This window comes from Brienomyrus brachyistius, unplaced genomic scaffold (assembly GCF_023856365.1).
Source record: "Brienomyrus brachyistius isolate T26 unplaced genomic scaffold, BBRACH_0.4 scaffold50, whole genome shotgun sequence".
Classification (NCBI taxonomy): domain Eukaryota; kingdom Metazoa; phylum Chordata; class Actinopteri; order Osteoglossiformes; family Mormyridae; genus Brienomyrus; species Brienomyrus brachyistius.
In genome coordinates, this window is record NW_026042325.1 from 2,363,630 (window position 1) to 2,387,281 (window position 23,652).

At 45.7% G+C, this 23,652-nt stretch overlaps 2 protein-coding genes across 3 annotated transcripts; one reads left to right on the forward strand and one right to left on the reverse strand.

Moving 5' to 3' along the window:
- Positions 1–853: 853 nt before the first annotated feature.
- On the reverse strand, positions 854–15,662 carry ankrd52b (ankyrin repeat domain 52b). 2 transcript variants are annotated; one of them, XM_049000297.1, is made up of 28 exons: positions 15,441–15,662; positions 14,132–14,215; positions 12,724–12,802; positions 12,564–12,634; positions 11,927–12,124; positions 11,747–11,834; positions 10,971–11,113; positions 10,415–10,627; positions 10,161–10,239; positions 9,961–10,075; positions 9,758–9,840; positions 8,685–8,802; positions 8,468–8,536; positions 7,332–7,472; positions 7,019–7,072; positions 6,676–6,787; positions 6,473–6,544; positions 4,977–5,178; positions 4,805–4,892; positions 4,596–4,713; positions 4,252–4,471; positions 3,857–3,944; positions 3,702–3,785; positions 3,351–3,496; positions 3,140–3,222; positions 2,440–2,522; positions 2,252–2,343; positions 854–1,398 (listed from the first exon to the last, which is right to left on the reverse strand). In XM_049000297.1, exons 1-28 carry the CDS (start codon positions 15,465–15,467, stop codon positions 1,151–1,153), a joined length of 3,198 nt encoding a protein of 1,065 aa, XP_048856254.1. In that variant the 5' UTR covers positions 15,468–15,662; the 3' UTR covers positions 854–1,150. The 2 variants fall into 2 exon arrangements, with proteins under 2 accessions (XP_048856254.1, XP_048856253.1); XM_049000296.1 differs by having other exon boundaries at positions 11,927–12,127; positions 15,441–15,661.
- Positions 15,663–17,011: 1,349 nt separating this feature from the next.
- Positions 17,012–22,108, forward strand: LOC125723575 (coenzyme Q-binding protein COQ10 homolog A, mitochondrial-like). Its single transcript, XM_049000307.1, has 6 exons — positions 17,012–17,164; positions 17,501–17,633; positions 18,024–18,170; positions 18,388–18,580; positions 18,704–18,805; positions 18,916–22,108. The coding sequence occupies exons 2-6, from the start codon at positions 17,518–17,520 to the stop codon at positions 19,081–19,083; spliced, it is 726 nt and encodes a 241-aa protein (XP_048856264.1). The 5' UTR covers positions 17,012–17,164; positions 17,501–17,517; the 3' UTR covers positions 19,084–22,108.
- Positions 22,109–23,652: the final 1,544 nt, after the last annotated feature.

Consider the following 23,652-nt stretch of genomic DNA (forward strand, 5'->3'; position numbering starts at 1 on the left):
TCAAGCTGGCCAGTATGTGTTGCATTCTTGTTCCCTTATGCAGCTTTGATTCCTTTAACTCACCCTAAAACCGAACTCACTAACTTCCTTTCATTTGCATCTTACAGGCAAAATACTGAATTAAATTCAGTAATTCCAGTAAAATGCTTACAGGGCCAGTATTTCCCTCCCCTGATAACCCACATCCTACAGCTTCGTACTGCTGGAAAAACAACCAAGACTAATTAATTTCTCCCCTCAGTCTAAAAGGTGTTTCAAGACTCTTCCCATCGGGGCTCTGCGTTTCCTTGGAAACGTTTGAGGTGAGGTAGGCACTGCCAGTCTCTTTTTGACCAGCATCTGAAAGCAGACCTCTGAAAAGACAATTAGCGGAGTCTGCTTTGGATTAGAGGGTCTTTTAGACTCTCCACCTCCCCAACTAATTTGTGCAAAATGTCCTCATATATAATGAGAAATTATGGACGATGTGTGATAGTTCTGGAACGACACCTGGATATAAGATTGCTTTTACTTGTTACATGGTTAAGTGTATTAAAAGTGTTGTAGGATTAAATGCTCTATACCCCAACTCGCCACCTAGTTTCAGTCAAAAACATACCTTGTTACTCTGCAACCTCCTGCACCTGAAGTACAGTCTGACTGCATTAACTTAAAGTTTAACAAGCATTTTCATGAACGTTTCAATTCACACTGACCAATACCGATGCTTCTGGGTTAAAAACCGCGCCACTCTTTCCCACCAAGTCACAATTTGTTCTTAAATTGTGAGAAAGGACAGGGTAGGAAGAGTTTAGGGAGCTCAAATGCATGACGTTTAACTAACTTCCCTGCTGACTACACGTGAGGGGCACGGTTACAAAGTATCACGGCTGCTTGTTGTCTTAAAGCTTGTGCATTTGACTGATATGGACGTGGCCTCGTGGCGCTGAGCTTCTCCCAGCGTTAGATGCTATTGCACTTGAGGAGAGAGACGACAGACGGGAACGTAAAGTGGCGTTTAGCTGCATATCGGTTTAACTGCACTGTCAGAGAAAACTGATCCCATGCAAGCTTACAAAAGACACGGTTCCCTGCTTTCGAGGTGCAGGGGGGGTGGAGTGAGGGGGTGGGCTGGGGTGGGGCGGCGGGACACCAGGTCCAGGAGGGAGCTTCACTCGGAGAGGCAGCCATCGGGGCCGAGGGAGCGCCGGCGGGGGCCGCCGTTGTAGCCATTCCTCAGGCCGCCGTTGGGCAGGGGGCCCTGGGCTGCTGCGATGCCGCAGTGCTTCAACAGGTTCACACCCCCCAGCGGGGGGGCCGAAAGCACTCTGGGGGGGAAAGGCTTCATGGTAGACAGGATGAGGGCAAGGCAGTTGGCCACGTCTTTGTTCGGGGCACAGGCCAGGGCAGGAGTGTGACCTGAGGGAGATGCAGACAGGGATTAGGAGGAGGTCCTGCCAGCAGGCAAAGTCCACAGCAATAACCATACGCAGAAACAGCCCCCTCCCCGGAGCTAAGCGTCCTCCGACAGACTGAGTGACGCTTACCAGTGCGTCACAAACAAAGCTGCATATAATCAGGCCTTTTTTAAATTCGTGACGGGACAGTGTTTGCTTGGGTACCGATTCGTAAGTATCAGGTTACGCTTGACGAGCTGGAAATCAGCTCGGGTCAGGGGCTGAATTTGGAATAAACGTAGTCATTCGTAAAGCTATACAGTCCAGTGAGGTCAGAGGCACATAAGTAACCTAAATCCTGGACCACTGTAACAATGCATAATGTAATAACTCAACAGAATGCATGAAACTGAACGATGATAATAATGACAACAACAGTAATAATAACAATAATAATAATAGGGTAATGTTGCAATACAAACTTATAATGTAGCCTATATATTTGTAACATTTTGTCGCATTATTACGTAAGGTGGCATTACATGAATCATTGTTACACGGTGTGTGACAATATATTATGTAGTAACGCATTATGTTATGAAAATGTTACGTTTTGAGTTATTACACAATGCGGCTTTATTAAATAATGGGTTGTAACAAACGCTTTAGTCTACTATTACTGAATTATACCAATCAGCATGCTGTGCAATTAGGCTCGCAACGTGCAACGGCTTTAGCCATGGATGTGATCATTAATGGATACATATATTATAGCAGTACAGCATGGTTTCAATGGCGGGTCTGGTTAGCGATACAGGGGGTGGGTTTAGCTGGGGGTGTGGGCAGCATGCGGGCAGCATGCGGGTGTGACTCACCCTCCTTGTCCTCTGCCAGCACCGCTGCCCCTCGGCTCAGCAGCACCTGCACCACGGTGGCCAGGCCGTTTCGCGCTGCCATGTGCAGAGGCCTGTAGGCGAAGGCCGGCCACACGTCAGCGGGCCCTGTGCTCAGGCAGGGCGTGACACGTTCACAGGCCACCTTGAGGGAACAGCAGCAGACTCACATTTGCAGGGCGCTGTTAGCTGCGTTGATGAGGGTCTGGTCCTCCAGCTCTGAGAGGATCAGCAGGGCGCACATCTCCTGAGCCTGAGGACACCACGGCACTTAATAAGACCTCAGGGATGGAAGGAAGCCCTCAGGAGACAAACTTTAATAACAGCAGGCTCTCTCTCTCTCTCTCTCTCTCTCTCACACGCACACACACAGGTTTGTAATTATATCTTTATGGGGACTCATTTCTACAGGGAAAACTCTAACCCCAACATGACGACCTTAACCCCTAACCCAGCATAACCATAAGCATAAGTAACCCAACAAAATACGAGACTTTTAGTATTTTTAGTTTTCTGATTGCCTTTACCTGAAAAATGGTCCCCGCAACGTCAAAATAATAGGCTTTTATTACGTTTTGCTGGACATTTGGTCCCCACAATGTAATATAAACCTAATCTACACACACACACACACACACACACACACACACACACACAACCCAGCCGACTGTGCCACAGTAAACACATGTTACAGCGTTAACACATGTAACATTAAAATCAGCATTCTTAATCCTATAACAAGCTCGCCATGACAACTCGGTACAACTGTCACACAGGGTATCACACTCTTACACAAATCACAGCCAATTAAGGTTGAGTGTGAAGCGTCAGGGGGCGGGGAATGCCGGGGGTGTTCTCCTGCATGCTCACCCTGCTGCAGGCCAGGTGCAGGGCTGTGTTGCCGCTTGCGTCCGTGGGGTTCAGGTCAGCCTTCCCCTGCCGCACTAGGATCTCTGCCGGGGTCAGGAGGAACTCATTAGCACGTGCGGGTTAGAGAGCTGACGTGCTCAGCTAACAGACATTGACACCCGCTCGCAGTTCTACACAAAGAAACGGATCCTTTGAACTTCCCCCCACTCACCCACAGCTGCACTGTGCCCCCTGTGCGCCGCCACCATCAGGGCTGTGCGCCCCACGCGGTCCACGGCGTTAACCTGGGCACCATGGGCCAGGAGCAGCTGCAGCCCCACCGAGCTCTCTGCAAAGGCGGAGGCGTGAAGCGGGGTCCTACAGGCACGGCATAGGGCAGCCCGTTACCTCAGACACATGGAATAACGCCGTCTTTAAGCACATATCTAAACGTATAATGATATTATGATAAAAGCTAGCAGTAAGCCTCAGACCATTTACACAGGACCGGTTCCTCTCCAACAAAGTTAACGCCTGCCTTTCAAACCTTTAATCACTGCCATAGAGGAATCGGCATACTTGCCTCCCCGCTGCATCCGGAACGTTCACTGCCCACGTGCCAACTGCCTCCACCAGCAGCCGCGCCGCTGCATCATGGCCGTTCATCCTGGGAGACAGAGAGCCAGAGTGTGTGGGGGGGGCGGGATGTGGGGGGCCTGTGGGTATGGTTATACTTACAGGGCACAGTGCAAGGCAGTGAAGGAGTTCCCCTCCTGGAGGCTGACAGCGTTGAGTTCAAGTAAAACTTTCAGACAATCTTCGTGTCCTGAGAAAACAAGATGCCGGACAGACGGAAGTCAAAAACCCAGCAGGTCCCAGGTCACTTTTGTTTAAAGGCAGACAGCAATTTTTGAGCAATATTTTTATAGCCTTGTTTTACTCGTACGCATTTTCATGTACATGCATCCTTAGTGTGACGCCCTACTTGCAGAGCTACAAGAGCCAGTGGACGCTTATTTCGTTGTTTAATGGATTAATTCTTTTTCTCTCATAAAAGACAAAGAAAAATACTTTTGGTGCAAGTTAAACAAAAAGGAGATCAGAAGTGGCAGGGAGCCTGGGGCCGGATTCACCGTGGTATGCGGCCCAGTGCAAGGGTGTGTAGCCCCCATAGTCCAGCAGGCAGTCCAGGGGGTCAGCGCGGGCAGCAGCCCCCAGCAGGCAGCGCAGGACTTCCGCGTGGCCGCGGGAGGCAGCCATGTGCAGCGGAGTGAGACCCCGGGTATCCCGGCACAGGGTGTAGGCCTCGTGATCCAGCAGGGCTGACACACAGTCGCCGCGGCCCAAAGCCGCCTGCTCGAGAAGGAGAGCGAAGCTCAGGCACTTTGAAAGCCTTGGACACAGGTTCAGGCCTGGTTATGCCTTAACAAGCGTGAGTAAAGGGATCCTGGGTAAAGGATAGACGGCGGTGGGTCACCCCCCGGTGCAGGGCTGTCCGGCCGGCCTTATCCGCCATGTCTGGCAGGGCGCCCCTTTCCAGCAGGTGGCAGACGCAGTCAACGTGGCCACCCAGCACGGCCAGCATCAGGGGCGTCCTGCCACGGGGAGAAGGGGGGGGGCACGTCACCAGTTATCATGCCCGACAGCCTGGGGACTCGCCGAATGTGACAGGAGACGTCGACTTACTGTCCGAGGCCATCCGTGACGTCCACGATGTCTGGATTCTCCCGGCTGCCGACCAGCTGCATCAGGCACGTGGCGTGGCCGCTGGACGCTGTGGGAAGGACAGGCCTCAGCAAAGGGAAGGTACGGATCTGGGGCTCAGGTGTGTGGGAAGTGTGGGAAACAGGCTCCGCACCTGCAGCGTGCAGGGGGGTCCACCTCCGGCGGCGATCCCTGACGAGGCAGGAGGCCCCGTGGGCTAGCAGCACCTCCACACAGCGGCAGTGCCCCCTCTGGGCGGCCAGGTAGAGCGCAGTGCGGCCGCCCGCATCGCGCCCGTCCAGGCTGACCAGCGTCTCCGCCAGCACATGTACCGCTTCACAGTGACCGTTATATGCCTAATTGGCAGGGGAGGTGAGGGGGATGTCAGAGAAATATGTTTTATGCTGTCATGTCCAGGTACCCAGAAATCAGCACACCGGCTGTAATGCTTTTTAGGGTAACTGCTCCACAATGTTTTATTTATAACACATAGCATAAAATCCGCATTAAAACCTATAAAAACAATTTTTACACTATTCTAAATACAACCTTAAAACCAGCTCTCATCCTAATACCAAAACTAATACTATCCCTAATGCCAAGCCTAAACTTATTCCTAACCAGGCACGGATTAACTTATCTGCGAGCCCTAGGCCGACATCAGCATGAACACTCTGGTGCTGCCGATTGAACTAACTGTCCCATTTTTCCCCAGGAAGGACAGGGCGCTCGTATTTTCCAGGACCCTCAGCTATTGCCTATGCAGTAATCAACCCCTGGCCCTGATTCCAAATGTAACCCTAGCCTAAACTTAACCCTAATGCCCTAACCCCTAAACCCCAGCACTAAGCCCAATGCCAGCGCTAGCCCTAAATTTAATGTCAAGTGTAACCCGAGGCGAAGATGGTTTCTTCAGATTTCAACCAAGGCTATCACATTACAGCTGGCAGAGTTTGCAACAGGGCTGGCATAAAGGCTAGCATTACAGCTGGCATTAGGGTTAGGGCTGACATCAGGCATAAAGCTAAGGGGATAGAGATGATTTTAGCATTAGGGTTAGAGTAGAGTGACCAGATAATCCATGTCAGGGAGGACATTTTGAGCAAGGACAGGTTTTGTAAACTAGCATTTCAATTAAAAGTACTTGGATTTCACTTAAGCATTGAGTTCTTGCTGTGTGCTGATTGGTCAGTCTCCTATAATCACGCATGTGTCACTAATGTTAATGTGGAACAGCTGGATGAGTCTCTCAATCAAGGAAACATCCCAGGCAAAGCACAAGAAAAACTGAACTAATTAGCCAAACACAGGGGCCTTTCAGTTTTAAAGTAGTTTGTAAAACCTGAAATAGCTCTAAGTGTCCCCCCCTGACAGGGATTATTTGGTCAATCGATGTTAAAGGTAGCATTAGCGTTAGGGTTAAGATTGGAGTTGGATATTTTCAACAGTTATTCGTTACACATAAAAACAAATTAAAATCCACAGCTTGAGGACTTGAGACTTGTTTAAAGTTGTTGTTCCTGCATGCACAGTGTACCGTGTGGTTCTACCTGCAAACGCTAAGCACTCTTTGGTGACCTTTGTGACTGTCTTTCAAAGAGGGTCACATAAGCACAAAGTTTAAGTCAACGACTCGCGGTGCAGACTTACCGCTAAGTGCAAAGGACTAACAGGAAAGCTGCTCTTCACATCTCCCAGGGAGTTGAAAGACATTTCCAACAGCTGGAGTAGAAATGAAAATGGCAGCCGTGAATTCAGCGGCCAGGATCACTGCAATCCTTGGCATTTCTCATGCTGCTGCCAAACCTAGGAAGGGGGGCGGCTGCAGTTTCCAGCACCGCTGCGATACTCACCAGTTCGATATTTTTCTTGTTGCCGAAGGCAGCGGCATAGTGAACGGGACTGTAACCGCTGTTATTGCGCAGTGTCAGGTCGGCACCGTTGTCCAGTAAATACTCCAAGCAGCTGACGTTAAAACAGGATTGTGGCGCATTAACACAACGTCCACCAATAGGGTGCTTGACGATCACCCCCCATCCCTCCACACCCATAACCACAGCTCACTGGACACTCATGAAGTGCAGCGGTGCAAATCTTGCTGTTTCTTTGCCAGTTTTTCAATAGCTACCAGCAGCTAAATGCAGTTGAGATGCACGTTACAGATTAAGTGCAGTTGAACCGGCAGCAGACACTCACAAAAAGGTCTCCTTTGCACAGTGCTCCTTCTCCCCAGAGTAATGTCTGTCCACTCTGCAAAGACAGCATCACCCCACAAGCCGTCAGTCACAGACGGGTAGCAGACCCACAAATACACAGAAATGCTACTCATTTCTAGCTAGGAGGAATTCTGGGTAACACTTTACTTAAGGGGACACAAAAAATGTAGCAGGCCACTCTTACTTCCTTTTCAGACACATTAAGTCATTTCAAAACCAAGATCTGGCTCTAGGAAATCAGTCCACAGTATCAGACGAAGCCCATTCATCAGCAATTAGCCGGGCCAACATACCGGCGGAAAGTCTGAGACGCAGCGGAGTAGTGCAGAGGGGTGCAGCCCTTGCTGTCAGCCGCGTTGACCTCGGCACCGGTGGTCACCAGGGTCACTGTGCACTGGTAGTTTGCATTCGCTGAGGCGTAGTGCAGTGGAGTTCTGTGTGAGGCGTAAGGGAGAGTGAGCAGGACTGCTCTCTACTTCACTGCTCTATTACTGTGACTGTTTAAGCTCATCTGTTTGGCTGAAACAAAGCCTTGGTCTCTATTTATACTTTCTGGACCTGAACTTTCCACCCCTGTCTTTAATGGATTACTGTGGTGAGTAACGTCCCGGACACTGCTCCCCCTCACCATAGTCAATAGCACTGTGTCTGCCTTCCCATTTCGGGGATCTATAAGCTCCCAGACCCTTAAATGGAAGACGTAAACATCATATAAAAGGCCCAGCAGAGGACGTATCTCCTGCACCAGCTGAGGATGTTCAGCCTGTCACAGGAGATACTATACAGGAATCAAGGGGTCTCTGTTCGTCCATCACAGTCTGGGATGAATCAAGCAGCAAGAAAAGACAAGAGAAGCCTGCAGTGAATAATCAGGCCCATGGAAAAGATCATCAGTGTCAACCTGCCCTCCTAGGACCTGTATTCATCCTGAACCAGGAAGAGGTCGGGAAAGGTCATCCCAGACCCTCACACTTGATCCGCAACCTTTCTGAACTTCTCCCCTCCAACAGGTGCTACAGATCAGTGTGCTAAACAGACAGGTGCAAGAACAGATTCCTCCCACAATCCATCACTCTTACGAACAGCTGCCCCAGTTGCCTCAGTGCAGTTGACCTGTTAACCCCACCAACCTCTTAATATGTCACTTATGTAAATGACTCACTGTACTTATTCCACATATTTATTCCTGAATGTCTTACACATGCACTCTGTTTTATACACTTACCAACCACACATGCACGTTGTACATATCAACTGGACTGTACGTGACCATTTAATTGCCTAAATTGTCTCAAACTACGTACGAGAGCCACTGACCGCAGAGACAAATTCCCTGTGTGTGAACATACTTGGCCAAATAAACCTGTTTCTGAAACCCTATGTAATCATTGGTACATGTTGGGGGTTTTGAGGTCTATGTCTTACTTACCTTCCAAACTTGTCCTTCTTACTCATGTCAGCGCCGCTGCTCAACAGCAAGTTAAGACATTCAACATTTCTGAAAAACACAAAATACATTTCTGGGAAGCAGTGGTGGACCACAAAGACGTGTTAATCTTCCTCATGCAGTCTGACTCCAAGTCATAGCCGGTCGAGAGAGGACTGGTGTTCAGATTTCCTGTAGGACCAGACCATTGCTGACTCACCCTCCGGATGCAGCAGCGTGCAGACATGTCCTCCCAAGATTGTCCGGGGTGTTTATGTCAAACCCGGCTGACAGCACGTGATCATTGCTCAGAGACGACACAATGCTGTACAACTGACCTGCAGGGTTGCCAGACAAGGAAAGGCACTCAGCATGACCCCATAAAAGCAAAAGCAATTCAGACACAGCTAGAAGTGAGCTGAGATCCCACTGAGGCAGCATTCACTCGCAATGACATTTCTTGGGCTTCCTATTTTCAAAACACAATTAAATTTGATAGTACATTCCATTATGCAGGACTTGATAACATGAAGAGGTCTTTCTGTATTTTACAGGTGTTTCTGAAAAGCGGGTATCATGAAATTGCAGGTTCATGTTAAATCTAAGGGATGTATATTATTGTAGCTCAGCTCTACGTTTTTCAATTTACATCTTTTTGTAGTTAAACCGGCTAAGTAAAAAAGTTAACTATGCAAAAAATATCATAAACACTAAGGCACTACTGTCTCCAGCCAATGAAGGCTGCAAAATTAAATAAAAAACAGTTTTACTCTGATTACTAAAATGTCTGTGTTTACTTCACTTCCTTTAAAAAGGACAACACAATCGTAGGAACAGTGCGGCGCGTTTGTCCTGCCTACACTTAGAACGCCATTAAAAATACTCCCTTGACCAAAAAAAACAAGTCACGCTACTCGGTGTCACCACCTTCACGAGCAGACCGTTTTTATGCATAGTACAGAATTAAAACTGGCAGTGTCTCCCCCCCCCCCCCAACTGCAATATCAATGTGCAACTACAGCAGATTTAACATTAGAGTGTCTTAACATGTTGAATTAATTTTTAGAAGATGACTAATGACCCCGTAAACCCAAGTAGCGGCAATGGCAGAATTACCAAGGATCCTTCTGCTAAATACCACCAACTCAGCCAATTTGCACAGAACGATAAATCAGAAAAGGACTTATTCTTAACCCTTAAAGACTGGCATTACACAAAAAGCATAGCTAAATCTGCTAAGATGAGTCTTCATAGCACGTATAGTCCGAGGGAGGCTGACTCCGAGACCCTCACCTGAGGAAAGCAACTTGCGACAACAGTCTGAAAACCCGTAGAGGACGGCCAGGTGCAGGGGAAACATCCCACGGACCCCCTGCCTGAACACAGAGCTTTGTATCAAAAGCGGCTCCACACACAGATGACTGACAGGCCGTCATCGCACTCAAAGCCGATCCGAGTCGGCCGTTTGGCCGGGGAGGTGTCATCCGCGCGCTTACCGGGCCGTGTCGGCACCGTTGGTCATCAGGGTGCTAATCAACAGCTCATAGCCGTACTTAGCAGCAATGTGAAGAGGAGTATTGCCAAACTTATCCACGCAGTCAATCTCCGCACCTATGAGACACATGGGTGAAATGGTGAAGTGATATCAGGTCACAACAAGACACAGGCGTGAAAATGTGAGTCCCGGTCTTCTCACCATTCTGTATGAGGATCTGTGAACGGGTGAAGCGTCCATGGATGGCTGCCATGTGTAGGGGGCTTTTCCCTTCTTTGTTCTACAGAAGAAAGAAAGTCAACGAACCGCTGCCAACCAAACAAACAGCTCATTTGATACAACTGAAGAGCCCTGATAAGGTCCTTAGATGTTCTCAAACATTGAACGATTTCTCCAGAAGGCAGCTACAAGGGGCAGATTCCTCCCATGACAGTAAGGTGGCCACCTCCACGGACCTGCATGTTGACATCAGCTCCATTGTTGACCAGAAGCTCCAGGCACAGAGCCCCGTTGGTGGAGACAGCAGCCAGGTGGAGGGGGCTGCAGCCCCGTAGGTTGGGCTGATTCACGTTGGCCCCCCGGTTCACCAGCACGTTGGCTACTGCCTCCTGACCAGCATAGCAGGCCATGTGCAGCGCTGTGTTCCCAAAAGCGTTAGGCTCGTCAATCTGGACGGAGAGCAGAACAGCGTGGGGTGGGGGGTTTGGAAGGAGACAGCAACAGGTGGTACTTTAGACAGGCACTCCACTGGGCACCCCAGACAGCCCCTGAGGACCAGCTTGTGAAACACTGCTCTAGAGATCAGTGATGATCACCAGGTAGAAAACAGCTCCAAAAAGGTGAAGAATCCAGTTTCAGAGAGAAGAATAAGCTCTTTGAAAAGTACGCAGAAGAAAATATGTAAGCAATGGAATTTTTCACTCATTAACCTTTTAATTAAAAATAATGCCCGTAGCAGGCTCCCTTTGGCTACACATTCTTTGATCTGAGCACAGGAAACTCTGGAATCACCTCAGCCCCTAGCTGGAGGAGGTACTTCAGCACATCAACCTGGCCAGCGGCAGAGGCGACATGGAGTGGGGTGTAGCCCTGTGCATCCCTGCAGGCCGCGTTGGCACCACGAACCACGAGGACCTTCACCACTTCCAAATGCCCTGAAAGAGCAAGGGGCAAGATGGAGGCAGAATTTACATTATGTACAGAAGTTACAGGCCGAAAATATCTTGACATTTCACATCCTAAAATACAGCACACTGTCTGGCACACCGTCACCCCCAACTCCTGCAGGGAGCAAAAATGTGGACTGTCTGGCAGGGAACTTGGAGGGAGCAAAAACATGTACTGTCTGTGGGTCCCTGAGGACTAGGTTGGGAAACATGCTGTAGGCTAATAGTAGGGTGACCAGATAATCCATGCTAAGGAGGACACCTTCAGCTACTTCATATGTGGCTAATTAGTTCAGTTCTTCTTGTGCTTCAACTGGTTTGTTTCCTTGATTGAAAAACTCGAATTAAAGCGAATTCCGGGTCCTTTTAATTGAAGTGGTAGAAATCCTGTCCTTGATCAAAATGTCTTTCATGACATGGATTATCAGGTCACCCTACTAATAGCATTACGTCTGAGTACATAGAATTTTAATTTTCTTTTATTATTAATGTGTGTGAAGAAAGCTAAAGAGTCCAACAACAGGTATAATCAACAAGGGAGGGGGGAGGCTCATTATTTAATTAAACTGCTAAATATTCCCCCACCCCAACATTATTACTAAGATTCTGGGTCCAACTCACCCATGTAAGCTGCCCAGTGCAGTGCCTGTCTGTCCTTCTTGTCAATGGCACTGAGATTAACCCCTCTATTCAGCAACAAAGTCACCATCTGAAAGCAGAAGACAGACGCGTGCGGACGATCCACACATACTAGATGTTGGCGTCCAAGCATGGGTAGACCTCTGACCTCAGGTCCCTCACCTCCAGGTGGCCACTGTGGGCCGCATGGTGCAGGGCTGTCCTTCCCATCCGGTCAGCCAGGTTCAGGCTGCTCAAGTGGGGCAACAGGGCCTCGGCACAGCGCACGGCGCGACCAGCGGCTGCCACGTGCAGCGCCGTAAGCCAGGACTTATCCCGCGCGTTGACCTCTGCCCCTTGCCGCAGCAGCAAATCCACTGCCTTCTGGGACAGTTCAAACGTGACAACACCACCTCATTATCTCACTGGGTTACTAGGCATGGCCAGATTAAATGGCTACAGCATGTGTTTACTACTTCCACAGCAGGAGGTGATGTGGTGCGATGAAGAAATTTTACACCGACTCCAAAACTTCTGTTTTTATTCATTCTGAAACACCAATTTTTTTTTTTTGAGCTGCCAGGAAAAGTTAAAGGCGGCGTGAGGATCTTGCATCACTGGCAGGTCCCTGATGCTTGTAAGGAGATAACGACCGAATAAGACACGCCGGCTGATGCAAGCCCCTCTCGCTTACCAGTTAAGTAACATTCGGAAGAACACTTATAGCTTACAGACATCATTAAAAATGTTCCCGTTAAGGTATAGAAGAAACACTGACACACACACTTCCTGCTCATTTTTTTTAGACAGGTGTGCTTACTTCATTTCGTGATGCAGCAGCCCGATGCAGAGGAGTCAGCCATGCGTGGTCCTTAGCATTAACACAAGCACCTGAGAGAGAGGAAATCGGCATCTTAAAGAGAAAGACACACAGTTTAACCGTGAAGTGCATCTACTCGGGTTTCGGAAGTGTGGTGGACCTGAATGAATGAGGAGCTCCATTATATAAACATCACCGAGGCATGAGGCAGCGTGGAGAGGCGTACGACGTTCTTGGTCCTTTGGAGGAAGCACAGGAGGGAAAGAGAAAGAGAGAGAGAGAGAGAGAAAGAGAGAGAGAGCAGCTGATTTGAGCAATACCAAAACACAAATCTACCCTGCTGTGATGTCATTTTGGTACATGCTAGAGCAAATCAATCAGGCTTATCCAGGCATACAGAACAGACAATGATAACACAAACAACAGGGGAATCAGATTATTTTTTAACCACTCTTTTTTTTTATTTAGCATAAGCAAGTGTCTCCTGGCAAGACTGACTAAGCTCACAACCCATTAACTGAAATCACAGCAAGTATGGGGACCTAGTGACAGTCTGAAGCATCTTCCAGGAATGTGTACAAGCCCCCAACAAGAAAACCGGGAACAACCAGGCAGCTACTCTGTTGGGCTCTCTGTCCCATGCAGTCCAGCATTCACACTCCAAACTACCACCTGCATTAAAAGTGCAAACATACTGTCCAAGAGGAAAGAATGCATGGAGTCATGACAGTAACAGGCTTAACATAAATGCAGGTATAACCACCCGAAAACCCTCAGCCATGTTTAATGTCACTATTCCTCCCTCGATGAATTTCAAAGCACTGGTCACTGCACGCTGCACCAGCATCAGAGGCTAATCGCACCCTTCAGTCGTGATATTCATTGCTGCGTCATTCTGTGAGCAATCATCTAGAATCCTGATACAGGTGAGCGGCACAACCAGGTGGGCAAGGTCCAGGGGAGGAGAAGCGAATGACGAGAGGAACACAGAGGTCCACTGACGCCTCTGCACGCCATATAACTATCAGAATGAGTTCAAATAATTATCTTTTCAAAAATAATGCAATGATTTAAAAATATGACCACAAAAACTATCGAGTTCAACAAAAAAACATGATAACAAATGTGATCATTTAATTCAATAACGTTGAATTAAAAAGTAATTGACCAGTAACGCTTCACAAGAACCAGCACAGGGCTTGGCGACAGATAAGGACCATCCACTCTATGACTTGGGGGTTCCTCGATATACTCCAATTTTCTCCCACAGTCCAAAAACATTCAAGTTAGATGGAATGGTGTCTCGAAATTGTATCCAATCCAGGGCCCCCTGCCTACTCAGGACAGGCTTCAGGCTCAGTGTAATCCGGGGGTGCTTAAAGAATTATGGGAAATGGGTGGATAGGGTCCCGAAAGCCAAAAAAAGGTGAAGTACTGAAATATTCCGGTAATCGCAGCCGTCGGAAACTGCTGCTCAGCCTCATGTTTGGGGACCAGTTATCAAACAGTCATTTCTTGGTCTGTTAAGAGATGGACATAGTTTAAAGAAACACCTTCCATGTACTTACCAGCACATTGACATCCTCCTTCTTGTGCAATAATGCTTTGACTTCATCTGTATTCCGGTTGAAGATGGCCTGAACCAATGGGGTCTGCAAAAATGACATTATTCACATAGTAGCCAATAGCTAGTTAGCACCAAATTCAATTATATATAACTGATCTAAAACACATACTACAAAAAACATCAACACCAGCAATAACAGGCAATCTGCCAACATGTTTGGACAATTTTAAAAAATCTGATTTTACAAAACTACCGCAAGTTTTGTCAGAGTCCATTTCATTTTCCATTAGAATATTAGCAATGATCACAACTGCACCAGTACAATACCATTTATACTCTCCCTTTTATTCAGTCTAGCAATGGGCAACCCAAATCTTTTATGATTTCTAATGTCCTAGGCCCTGAACACAACTATTCATTTGCTGGTGTAAGGTTGCAAGTTCTGTTCAAAACCTGAAATTGTGTTTTCGTATAACTCCATTAAAGAGAGTTTTTACATTTAAGTTCCTAACTGGGGCGAGTTCTAATGGTTAATTAATACATGTCATTAATGCCCGTGTCATTTTAGTGTTTATTGGGCAGATAAAACGTTTTTCGAAAATGCAGTGCAGTAATTTACCACAATATAACAAGTGAGTTTGACGTCCTGACTTCAAGAACTGTGGGTAAATACAATTAATTAAATCATGCATCATCGTAGTCGCACAGTACGACTTAAAAAGACGAAACAGGGTTAACATTCAAGGACGTCAATAATAAATACTTGAAGCTGCAAAAATATTGAGTCATCGGGAAAAAATGCATGTAGAAAATGTCAGGCAGCCTGCTGTACAGCCCATGCCTGGTACCCGAGAGACCGTGTCAATAGCCGGCAATGCGGGGCTGCGACGTCCCTCCGTGTCCCCGTTTAAAAAAAGCAAATGTCGCTGTATATGTCAAAACTTACAATCAACCTTCTCCCTTAGCAGCTACCCACACAAGTTACGCGAACCACTTAAAATATAAAAATATAATTAACATTAACTAACCACCAGCAAAGACACAAGAATGGAGACAGGCTATGTAGAGATGTACACACTTACATACACACTATTAAATACACACTTGACTGCATATTTATTTATACCATACGGATAAGAACAATATTTAAATTAATAGATCAGTAAAGGCCTTTAAAATGCCAGTTTTCCAAGTCCGCGTATGCAAGGCAAAGCAAAATACATCTGCAACGATTTAAGGAGGAAAGATACATGCAGAAAGCGGCCGGATAATTAATGTGGTTATTTTGCGGCAATGTTTTCCGTTTCTACCTGGTCTGTTATACTGAGTATTCCCATCTCCCGTAGTCAGTCAGGGCGGAGCTCCTTCATCAGGCCGCGATTGAGAGGTACGCCTTGCTTGTTTTACCGTGGTATTTACAGAAGGGCTGCTCCAGCGGCCGTGCATGCACGCAGTTGTTTATTGCTCTGACAGATAGACGACGGAAAAGCTGTCCGTCCGCAAGGGTGGCGGCTGCGCGGCAGTTCCTTCACGGACGGAACAGCGCCACACCGCGGTACCCCTGCGTAAGTGCCACTCCGATCAGTGGCTGTCATACAAATTGCAGCCCACGCTGTAGGCGAAAGGCTTCCTTGGTTCCAGAAAGCTGCAGTACTTCTGGATTTTACACATGTTTTACCGAAATATTCACCTTGTTTGGCGCTTGGGCAATTAAAAGTTTGTTAATTAAACCTGGCGTCCTAAAATCCCACAACCCATCGGCATTGCTGGATCCCTCCCGCGACTCCTACCCTGCCTTACACAAACAAGATTAAACTCTGTTCAACTTTATAATTCGCAAAAAGCTGGCATTTTCTGCCGCTGCATTGTATAATTATAGCCTGAATTATACTGACATTTCTGACGCTAAATGTAGTGTAAAAATAACCACTTAAATGCAGAAGTTCCTTACATAACCTTGACAGCTTCCTTGATATCAGGAACAATTATGCCCCAGACCTTAGCATGCCCGGTCCTCTTCATGATGGCCCGATTTGATCTATGTGGAGTCAGGATGTCCTGAAATAAAGATTTAAATATTGTCTTCTGGCAAGAACTGTATATATCCCTGTTCTGGCAAAAGGATAAGTCTTAACAGTATGAATGAGAAACAGAAGCAGCTAAGACTAATTTTGACATTTACATTCAAATTTAAGGGTAGCATGGTCACACTCCTGGCCCTGTTGCCTTTCACCTTCAAGGTTGAGGACTGAATTCTGCCCCTGTTGCGTACATGGAATTTGAACGTTTATTCTATGTTGCATGGATTTCCACCTACAATCCACAGACATACAGTTAGGTGAATCGTGTTTTCAAATTTGCGCTGTTCACCAGGATAATCAGTTAGAAGGTGGATGGATGGTTGAACACAGCAGAAACTTTTAGGGTGCAATTATGGTAAATCGTTTGCTTTATACAGAATGTCAAAATCCTGTCAATAATAAATTAATAACACCTTATATATGCCCTGAACGTCATACCTCTTAGAATTCTTATTGTTGAAAATACCAGACAGTATAAATCCCCTTGGATTTAATTACGCACATTTTTCGGATATCACTTTGAATGATTTCCAGACATTTATATATCACTTTTACTGATTACACACAAATGATTTTCTTCTGTACGAATAAATTCACCTGTCAGTAATTCTAAGTTTTTGAACATCTCGTCTGACTACGCAATAGTAATACACATATATAATGCTTCAGGTGTGTAAAGGTTTATTTTGTTTCTTTTGAGATCTGATGTCTATTTTAAGAGCCGCTAAGCACTTTGTAACCTCGCGGAGCAGCGGTGCGCGCAGTGACGCATACTTCGATACTTCCGCTTTGCCAATAGCTGTTCGGCGTATCTTGGAAACGGCGTGACGTTTCGTGCGATGACAAGCGAAGGGAAAGGCGATCAGCCGACACCGGTATGCGGCGCAAGGTCGGTAAAGAGGGGGTTTGAACCGAAGCTGGAGAAAACTCTTTTCAACTGAGCCAAATACAAGGTAACTGTATAAAAAGGCCGGATTGGAGCACATTTTTGTTAGCTAGCTAACCAGCTAACATTTGCTTAGTTAAACTATGTGACTCGATAACCTTGTTTGGCTGAAGAGAATGCGGGCATTTATGATTCAGCTGAAAGACTGATTACCGGCTTGATCCAAATCTCCCTCAATTTATCCATTTAATATTTTTTTGAAACGAGCTTTTTTCATGTGGACTCGGCGAACAGGATTTAAACTTAGTAACCTGACGTTTGGATCTTAGGTTGGACATTTATGGTAGTATTGTGCAAAGCATCGAGCTAATTTTTTGACATTTTATTTGCCGGGTGGTGGAAGATATTCTAACTTGGACAATGGCCGTTTCGGCGAGCCGCCGGTTACCAGCGGCAGTAAGGACATTTGGCGAGGTCGCTGCCATGGGCTCGAGCCGGCCCTGCGCGGCGTTGCCCAGACCTCGGCATCCAATCAGGTGAGGTGGAAACCCTGACGTGAGAGGTCACGACGGGTAGCGGACCAATAGCGTGGAAGTATGATTCACTGCCGTTGTTCTGAGTGCAACGAAATTGTGAATAAAATTTCTAAACTGCATTTAAACAATATGATCAGAAATTTTGCCAAGCTTTCTGTATACGGTCATATATGTAAATTTATTGAAGTATCTACGGTATATATGCGTGACTTAAACCTGTCTCATTTTTCTGTACCTGAAATTACTCCTGACAGCTGTAAACGATTTTCAGAACAATTCTTTAAAAATAGAAAAAAAATCAGCATATAGATATAATATGAGAATTTGTAGTAAACACTTGGGATAGAGGGGTGATGCTGCATGACTGACGATAATTTCCTTTTACATTAGATACCTGTCATCTTGTGGCATTTTAATGACAAGGACCCACAGATTGCTTTGCTGCTTAGATCTGGAAGCAACACCTTCTCCACACTGCAGGACTTTCCTCAGTCTACCCAATAAGAGAAAGGAATACTCAGAGCGTAGAATACTAGGGTAAGTGTGTGATCCTGGGCACAATCTTCTAATCTGCCTTGTTCTATTATATGAATGACAGCAGCACTAATTCCATGATAAATTTTACTTGGAGCAGAAACTATGACCTAAAGCTCTTATTTGTTTCTGCTTATGTTTGCATTTCAAGTCAACGGTGGAAAAAGACTCCACAGTACAGTATAGTGCAACACTTTCCGTTCACTCTTGCCGCATTCAGGTACTCGATGCAGGAGATGTACGATGTGGTGTCCAATGTGGATGACTACAAGCTGTTTGTGCCGTGGTGCAAGAAGTCCCAGACCATCATGAAGAGGACTGGGCATGCTAAGGCCCAGCTGGAGGTTGGCTTTGCTCCAGTTGTGGAAAGATACACATCCATGATCACCAATGTGCGACCTCACCTAGTCAAGGTAACAGGGCTGCTTTCTTAAAGAACGTAATTTCGTAGATTCCTGGATTTTATTTCAGATGAAAACACTGCAGATTGACTGAGCCAAAGCGTGTTCCACCTGTGATGTGTGGGTTCTCTTTAGGCTGTTTGTACAGATGGGAAACTCTTCAACCATCTAGAAACGATATGGCGCTTCAGCCCTGGAATCCCTGGTTACCCCCGGACCTGCACAGTGGATTTCTCTGTCAGTAACTGTCTTTGACCTCCTCTATCATACTGCAAGGCCTGCCTGTCTGCCACCATCATTCTCCAGTTCCTGCCGCTTATGCTCCTGTTTTTATCTACTTCTCCCAGATATCCTTCGAATTTCGCTCCTTGCTGCACTCCCAGCTGGCTACGGTCTTCTTCGACGAAGTGGTGAAGCAGATGGTGGCCGCGTTCGAGCGCCGCGCCTACAAGCTGTACGGCCCAGAGACCCGAATCCCACGGGAGCTTATGTTCCATGAGGTGCACCAGACGTGAGCCTGGCTGTGGCACCTGTGTGTGCCTGTGTGTGTGTGCGCGCGCATGTCCTTCTGCTCCTTTGTATTTCCGCATCACAGTGAATGATATGCACATTGTCCTGGAACGTTATACGGGACTGATAAAACACAGGCTCACCCCCTGGGTGTTTACCACCATTCCCTTTACACAGTTTCTATTCAGTTGGTGTCTCCATGGCAACATTGTAAGGAACTCAGTTTTTTTTTTTTATTGCATTGGCTGCCAATAGAATCCATCCACGCCTTGTTTAGAGCTTCCTCTACTTAAGTTTGTCCTGCAAGGTCCATTCATTTAGATGGATACATGTGTTGGTTTTGGCTTCCTGTTTTGCCAGTGAATTTTGATTTCACCAGTCCTGTCCAGTCTGTCACCTCCATTGTATGCGGCAGCTTTTTAAAAAAAAAAAAAAAAAAAAAAATTGTGATTTTATTTTTTCCATCCACATATTTCACCTGTATTTATTGGAATAGAAAGGAACAAACAATCCTGACTATTGTTTTTATTTATTTGTCTAGTGTTTGACTTAGGAAGTTGAGAGGGACTCTTTTCTAAGCCCCGAAGTTGCTCAGTGTGTCCAGATGTCCCTAAACACAAGCACCTATTGAAAGAAATAGGAAATAAAAATGTTAGTACAGTAACCAACCCCCCCCCCCCATTTATAGGCCTTTCCAATAGAAGTACCTGTCGTTCCACTTGGCATGCAGCTAATAAATTCCGTGGTTAACTGGTGTCCTATAAAGTCCCTCAGCAAAGTTTTAACAGGAAGTACTCCAGTGTTTGCTATAATTTATGTAAGGGCTGTAGGTCACCCTGGGCAGGAGATGATAGAGGTGAAGTGGAATGCATTATTTACCCCCCCCCCTTTACTCTAGCCAGTTTGAAGGCAAATGATTTTTTTAAGACACAGCAGAGAAATTCAGTTTTGTCAGTCTGTGGATAGATCGTCTTGCTTTCTTACTACTGTGGCGTACTGGACATGCAGCAGGCCTCATGCAGCAGGCCTCATGCAGCAGGCCTCATGCAGCAGGCCTCATGCAGCAGGCCTCATGCAGCAGGCCTCATGCAGCAGGCCTCATGCAGCAGGCCTCATGCAGCAGGCCTCATGCAGCAGTTAACAGAACAGGGAGAGAGTCCATCTTTTCATTGGACTAATTTGCATCCGGTTGGATGTATCAGACCAGCTTTGTTTTTGAATTCAGCCTAGGGTTTTGTAAAATTCCCTTCAGTAGGAAAGGGATTAGGATGCAGAGCAACAGCGAGTAGTCAGGGCAATTTAATCATCACGGTTATTACATGGAAGATGTACTTGTGTGAATGGGAATATTTCCTACAGTAATTCATCCAATATCCTGGAAATGTACTGTTATAAAGGAAGAGACTCTATATATGTATATTATATATGCAACAACGTCCATATAGGGTTGTAAGTTACTGATATACAATATTAAAAATACAAAGGAAAATATGTTTTTAGTGTAGAAACAATGTAAAGTAATTTGAAATACATTTTCATATTGTAATGAAATAAGCCTGAATATTACTAGACTGTTATAAAACTACAATTATAAATTTGAATTGTAATTCCATACAGAACTATGCTAAAGTGTTAAGCAGCTATAGAGGATGCCTAAGACAATTTCTCAGGGTGTTTATATTTGCTAAGAAAAAAACACCATATTACATTACAACTTTTGCAAATTAACTGTAACAGTACAAAAATTAATCAAGAATTCCTTCTGTTCTCCAAAAATTCAGTTGTATCTTGTTGGGCGGCTAGATGAGCATCACTTTGCTTCTCAAATCTCTTTTCAGGGGCACCTCAGCCATTCCGTATATTTGTTAGATGTCACCACCAGTTCAAATAATTAACATAATTAGTTAAATGGCAGCATGGTGGTGCAGTGGTTAGCACTGTTGCCTCACACCTCTGGGACCCGGGTTCGAGTCTCCGCCTGGGTCACATGTGTGCGGAGTTTGCATGTTCTCCCCATGTCGTCGTGGGGTTTCCTCCGGGTACTCCGGTTTCCCCCCACAGTCCAAAGACATGCTGAGGCTAATTGGAGTTACTAAATTGCCCGTAGGAGTGAATGGTGTGTGAGTGTGCCCTGTGATGGACTGCCCCCCCCATCTTGGGTTGTTCCCTGCCTTGTGTCTATAGCTTCCGGGATAGGCTCCGGACCCCCCGCAACCCAGAAGGATAAGTGGTTTGGAAAATGGATGGATAGTTAAATGGCTCAGTGAGATATTAATTAGGCAAACAAGGTGGTGTAACGGTCAAAAAATAGACTGATACATTGGACAGTTGTAGTAAATCCTGGGGTGACCTTAGGAGAGGTTTAGGAATGGTTAATACACTCTGACAAACATCAGTTTTACACAGAATTTGCAAAATTCTGTATTTGATAAATTTATATTATAAAAATTGGCAAGGTCATTTAACCAGTTAACAGATACAATTACTTAGTGTGAATAAGCAAACAAGCACATTAGGAATTTACAGCTTCCTTTAACAGGAAGTAATCTATGACCATAAGGAGACAGCATTTGGTAATGAGGGCCACCCTGCAGCTGCAGTGACTGCCTCGCAGTGAAGGACAATGAGACCACAACCATGTTCTACATTTCTTCTGTCGTAGATTCACTTAGAATGGAGCCTCTGTTTCATCCAACAGTTTCTCTCCTGATCTTTATCTTTAATTTTGGTTATGGTGCTATTTATATTTATGGAGTAGACTTCCTATTGTATTCAGTTTAAAGAACATCTTTTTGATTGTAGTCTCAGGGTTTTAAAGTGAAATGTGGGACAAACAAAATGTGTCGCTATATTCTGTAAATGTTACACAATGATGTGCAGGACTGACACGGATATTGCCGATTTATTTGTATCCCAGTGTAAAAGACCTGCGATGATTCTGCTTTATTTTGGTAAATAAAAATCACATGAACGTGAACAAACAAAAGGAAACGTGCTGTCAGATGCCGTCTCGCGTGTCACACACCCCCCCATCATAATCTTACTGTACTATTAAGGCAGTTTGTCAGAGATTGACATCCTTCATTTACAGTCTTTATGTCAGATCCTGATGAGCACTTTGTACCAGATATACTGATGTGACGTTTGGATTAACGGCCAGTTAATAGTTAACATGTCTTACTGTCATCAAACTTGCATCTCATTATAAACTAAATGATTAAATCAACACTCCATTAGAGGATTTTGTCTTTTAAAGTATATATAAGGGTTAAAATATGAGCATCCCATAGATTTCTGGTTTTATAATCAAGCACAAATCTATGCAATAACTAGGAGAATTTTACTGGCAAAATTAGATCACTATTGCAACTATGGAACAAAGATAACTGTCAGCTGTGAATAAGCGTCAATCACAAAGGCGGCACTCTGCAGGCGTCATTACAATCTGACTGCTATGAAGAGAGCAGTGCTCAGCAAGTGTAGAAACAAGTGTGCACTCTGCACCCAATAGCCAATAATAGCCAAGGATATTTTTAAATTTGCCTTGACACCCCTGCAAGCACTAACAGCTCGTGTGCAGCTCCCATTCTGAGAGAACATCCAATAAACCTAATCCATTTGTCACAAAGATCCTTCTAAGTAGCTTTAATGAACCATGGCGTAAAGGGTAAACGCACAGTAAGGTTCACCAGTTCTGGTGCTATAGGGCAAGAATCCAACAGAGAGTTTGCCCGCTCAAACACAATCAGCTAATCACCAGGTTTAAGTGTAAGTGTCTGAGCAAGGAAATCTGAAAGCTGTGTTGCAAACTGGCTCTCCAGAACTGGAATTAGGTAACCCGGTTTAATTTCACCAATACTTTTTTTTTTAGATTCCAGATATCGGTCTAAAATCAGATGGGTCTCCGTAGTCATTGCCAGGTTGTTACACTGGTGAGTTTCCTGCCCTTTGCTTCTGCAAAAACATCGCTCCTCCATTAATTTGCCAAACTGCATTGTTGTTTTGAATCGGGGTTTCAGAGATAACCAGGACATCTATGCTGTTCACACGGGAAGCTTGAAGAGTCACAAATAGGATGTAGCCTTTTAAAGGGCAGAAGCAGGAGCAGAAATCCGAGTACAGCAGGGGCATGTGGAACAGCTATTAATAAGACCTCAGGGAAAGATGGAAGCCCCGAAATAGACGAGATGAACATTCAACAGCATTCGCTCACTCACACACAGAGCACTATAACCAGTTCAAAGGGGCAGACAGAGAAAGTGTTCAGGCCACTCCATGTACCATTCCTTTTACCATTCCATTTACCATTCCATTTACCATTCCATTCCTATTTTCACTACAGACCTTGGTATCTATACACCACTAAGACAAAATGGCAACTGAAGTTCAGGTTGGGCACAATGAGTTACCGTTTTTCGTATGAGTTTACAGAAGACGTGGATACAAAGTTCCTCTTGCGGCAGAGATGTAAATTGTGGCCGAAATTGCACTGAGGGACCAGCTTGAGTAGTCAAGTTCTAGGCTGTGAATTGAGAAGAAAAAAAAAAAAAAAAACTACACACACAAAAGGCAAA

Bases quoted from the DNA above. Each gene is read 5' to 3' on its own strand.
- ankrd52b (XM_049000296.1), bottom strand. From the start codon at position 15,467: ATGGGAATACTCAGTATAACAGACCAG. The intron at 12,635-12,723 runs GTCCACCACACT...CCTCTCTCTCAG, and splicing joins GGAGCTCCTCATTCATTCAG to GTGCTTGTGTTAATGCTAAG. The intron at 1,399-2,251 runs GTGAGTCACACC...CATCTCCCTCAG, and splicing joins GCTGGCAGAGGACAAGGAGG to GTCACACTCCTGCCCTGGCC.
- LOC125723575 (XM_049000307.1), top strand. From the start codon at position 17,518: ATGGCCGTTTCGGCGAGCCGCCGGTTACCAGCGGCAGTAAGGACATTT. The intron at 17,634-18,023 runs GTGAGGTGGAAA...CTTTTACATTAG, and splicing joins AGACCTCGGCATCCAATCAG to ATACCTGTCATCTTGTGGCA. The intron at 18,171-18,387 runs GTAAGTGTGTGA...TGCCGCATTCAG, and splicing joins TCAGAGCGTAGAATACTAGG to GTACTCGATGCAGGAGATGT.